At 54.7% G+C, this 3,943-nt stretch overlaps 1 protein-coding gene across 26 annotated transcripts in view; it reads left to right on the top strand.

The window, feature by feature from the left end:
• LOC113206569 (dystonin) overlaps positions 1-3,943 on the top strand; it is a 192,514-nt gene that overhangs the window by 51,256 nt on the left and 137,315 nt on the right. For 10 of the 26 annotated variants that reach the window (XM_052264486.1, XM_052264483.1, XM_052264476.1 and 7 more), the window contains exons 1-2: positions 1,721-1,878; positions 3,240-3,603. The exons of 3 other annotated variants lie outside the window; for them this stretch is intronic. In XM_052264486.1, the coding sequence (XP_052120446.1) occupies positions 3,450-3,603 (154 nt within the window). In that variant the 5' untranslated portion in view covers positions 1,721-1,878; positions 3,240-3,449. Of the gene's footprint in view, positions 1-1,678; positions 1,879-3,239; positions 3,604-3,943 lie in introns of those variants that run through there. 13 more of the 26 variants (XM_052264499.1, XM_052264482.1, XM_052264484.1 and 10 more) reach the window with 6 other exon arrangements.

Here is a 3,943-nt window from a genome sequence, read left to right as displayed (position 1 = left end):
ATGAATGGACTTGAGGTGGGCGGGGCCGCGCCGGCCCGGGGAGTGCCAGCCTCTGGTGCCAGCAGCCTCCTCGTCGCCTCACCTTGAACTCGCGCGCCACGGCGCCGCGCCCCCTCCGCGAGAGAGAGAGAGAGAGACAGGTCGCCATCTCCACGGCGTATGTGAGTGTGAGAGTGTTGGGTACGGGGAAATGTCTGAGTTGAGGCAGAGAGGCGGGTTGTTGTTTGCTGGGATAGCAGCATGTGTGTTGACTATAGTATCCATTCAGACAACTTATTTCGATTGCCCAGCGAAACTTTTGCTTGGGAACCATCTATTTGTGGGAGATAATTCATCATCTGAAAGAGTCGAACACGGCTACTTGACTGCTTGGACAACCTTTTGTTCGGCTAGCTGATTAGCTACAGTTTGTGTTAGAGAAATATTAGTCAGCACATTTGTGGTCATGAGGAGAACAGCCCCGGAACAGCTGACCGCCCTGGCCGCTATCAGAGCCCGCCGCCGTCCCCACTGATCCCGCCACCGCCCGCCCGCACGCCGCTAAGCCGCGCTGGTCACCTTGGCATTGATCCTCGCGCGAGTCACCGACTTGTTAGGAGCGTCTTCGTCTTGTCAGGCTAATCACGCGGAGCCCTCCCAGGCTGGCCGACGGCCGGCGCGGCCGGGACGACGACGAGGTCGGCCCCAAGGACCTTCCTGCCGAGTTCGGAGACCGGCACGCTTGCTGCCAAGGCGAAGGAGAGGCCAAGTTCGAGGATGCGCCGCGGTAGCTGCGGTAGCAAGGGGGCGGTGGCGGCGGTGGGTCGCGCCGAGCTATTTTGTTCTGCAGGAGCGGCGCGGCGTGGGTCAGTGTCGATCGGGCGGACGGGCGGACGGGCCGAGGGACGGCCGGACAGTGCGCCAGTGCAGCTGTCCACGCCCTGCGCTCTCGGGCCGGCCGCCCCGCCCCAGCAGCACCGCCCCAGCCGGGCGCGGCTCACGCGGCTCGCAAACAGGATTGCCGCCCTGAGGCCCCTCGGCTACAACCTGACCCCCCTTCCTCTCCCCCAGCCTCATTTCCTCCCCCCGAGCTGCTGAGCCGGCCGCTGCGGCACAACAGACAGCCCCGGTTTGCGCGCTTGTTGTATTGCTCATGCCCCCCCCCCTTACCCCCAACCCCACCCGCCGACCCACATTTGAACTAAATACCTCTAGTTTCTGGTGTGCGGCGCCAAGACAGCCGGTGATGGGCGGCGCCGTGTGCGAGTGGGAAAGGGGAGGGGGCACCAGATTCGCCACACACGCCCGTGACTTCTTGGCGCCTGCGCCGGCCCATCGGTTAGGCCCTAACGGGGGTGGTGCTGGTGGCGGCGCGGGCGCCGGGCCGGTTGGCGGGGCAGAGTGTTGGCCGGTCATTCCTTCTCTGGAGACAAGGAGAGGCGCGGGGCGTCTACCCAGTTTGCAGCGAAAGCAAAAGGCGAAGCCGGCCCGTTGTGCGGCGCGGTGCTCGGGGGGCTGACGCCGCTGACGGCGACGACGCCGGGCGAGCGGACGGCGCGGAGCGACGTGCGGGCAGGCCGACAGACCGCCGCGGACGCCCCCCGCTCTGCCGCCCCCGCCCCGCGGGCCCCCGGGCCCCGGCTCGCTCGGGCCCGGCCGGCCGGCCATGCCCGCCCCAGGCCCCCGGCCCTGCGCCCCAGCGCAGCGCGTACCCGTGCCAGTGAACGTTGCGCCGGGCGGCTGACGGCGCGGCTCAGCGTGGAGCCTGCGAGCCTGGGCGATGTTCAGAGCCTAGCGACGAGTACGAAACGAACGAAGCGTTCGCGACACGGGGCCGAACGCGAACGGTACGAGACGAGACGGCACGACACGGGGCCCTCCCCGTCGAGCAGCGAGCGAGTGCGTGGGTAGCAAGCCGGCCAGGGACCGCGGTGCACGGAGGAGAAGGAGGAGGGAGGAAAAAGAAAAGCCTCACAAAACTGAACCAGTCCGAAACTGGCGTGGGTGTTCGTCGATTGCTACGCCCCCCTTCCTTCGCCCCTCCGCCCGCCCCTGGTCCCTCCGCCGTCGAGCCGTGCCGCGCCGCGACTCCTGCCTGACGCCTCCGTGCTGGTGTTGTCGCAGCTGCAGCTGCAGCGGCAGGTGCATCGCGGCGCTGTGCGGCGGCGGCTGCAGGACGCACGGTGAATCGCGCTGCGACGGAACGGCACTCAAATGAGATGTTGCAAATGTAGGCGAAAAGAGCGAGTCGAACTTTAACGCGAGTAGTGAGTGTGAGTGCAGCGGCCGGGGGCGGACATAACCTCAACGCCCCGGGGCGCCTGTTGCTCCCAGACAGGGGTTTTCCCAGGCGAGGGAAAACGAAATAAGATTCTCTTCCCGGAAAACAAACACCAATCACTGCTAAGCGTGTGAGAGAGGAGTCTATGGGCCTCCTACAGTAGTTGTCAAACTTGTGAGGGAAGAAAATTTTAAGTCAGAACATTTTGAATATTGTGACAGCAGGGTTATGTAGTCTGCTTTCCAGATCATAATATTATTGATCTTAGAACACCTTTAATTTTTCTGTTCTTCTTTGTTCTCCTTAAATTTAATGTGAAAAAGAGAGAAAATCTTTTTCACAGACCACAATGGTTTAAAAATACTGCGTGCAAATTAAATATTCTTTCATTTATATGTCTATGAACAGAAATAACAATAAATGTAAACTTTTCATAATAATTTACTCACCACAAAAAGCACGAGAATGTTAATAATATTATTGAGCCTCTTTCTAAAATAGTCATTCCCTTGTCTTTTTTAATTTAGTGGTCGTAATAATCAAGGAAAATTCTGCAACAAGTGCTCTCAGTAAACAGGTGCATATTCAAAGTCTATTGCTCCCAGGGTGCATTAACTGTTTGGTGTGTGAGTGAGCTGGCCCATGTAAGGTGGGATGAGGTCCACTGACTGTGGTGGGGTGCCGCCCACAGATTCCAGTGGTGGCTGTTGTGGCTGTAGCGGCTGATGTAGTAGCTGCTCCCACTCATTCCTGAAGTCAGTCACTCAGTCCTGAACCCGACTCCGCCGTAGTCACTCTGTGGGGCTGCAACTGTCCTATGAAATTGATTCATTGGACTGCATTTGGTGCAATTGAGTAGTTTATCAGTTTTCTGTGCACTTTGTGATTTCATCAATATATTTTAATGCAGTCAGCCTAATCTAAATTATTTTAAATAAACAAGTTTTGATTGGTGTTTATTTTTCGGTTTTAAATTCAGTGTTGCTGATGCCTGACAGTACTTGGAATAATCAAGATTCTGAAATAGTGTGTGAACAGTGCGAAGTGATTTGCAAGTGAGTGACTTGGTGGAAAGAAAAACTGGCCCTGAAAGCCCAACGAAAGAGCAAAGTGTGGCCAAGGAATACTCATGCTTACCACACTTTGTGCCCCGTAAACATCGATTTCAAGCTGCCATCGTGAAACATTCATGATGTCGACTCAAGCTTACTACAAGGATCGACTTGGATTTGATCCTGCGGAAGCAGCCAACGATGGAGTGTCATTTGATAAAAACAAGCAAGGATATGAGGAAAACTTGAGCAAGTTCAAAGGTTTGTGGGACTTCTTTATTGAATCAATAGGTACGGGTATATTTTATTCTAAGCCTGCCGTGTGTTGAGTGTCAACGTTTTCAACAATTTCACCAGTGTGGTTTGTAAATTAACACCGGCAGTGCTAATCCCCATATGACAGTGTAAAATATGATTAAGCAATTTAAAGTTTTGAAAATACATTAGTATGAGTAAATAACAATTTTCAATCTTCAGCTTTGGTTTTAATTTGTGTTAATATTTTATATTTTCATTTAAGTACCAATAATCAACATTTTCTTCTTGATGATCATATTTTATTACTGTCAACAAAATACATAACCCAACTAACAACATTGAAAAAAAAAAAAAGCAAAGAAAATTACCTTCA

Source organism: Frankliniella occidentalis, unplaced genomic scaffold, assembly GCF_000697945.3.
Source record: "Frankliniella occidentalis isolate FOCC.00 unplaced genomic scaffold, Focc_3.1 Scaffold19, whole genome shotgun sequence".
Classification (NCBI taxonomy): Eukaryota; Metazoa; Arthropoda; class Insecta; order Thysanoptera; family Thripidae; genus Frankliniella; species Frankliniella occidentalis.
The sequence above is the reverse complement of the archived record's forward strand: the minus strand, read 5'-3'. Positions and strand labels throughout refer to the sequence as shown.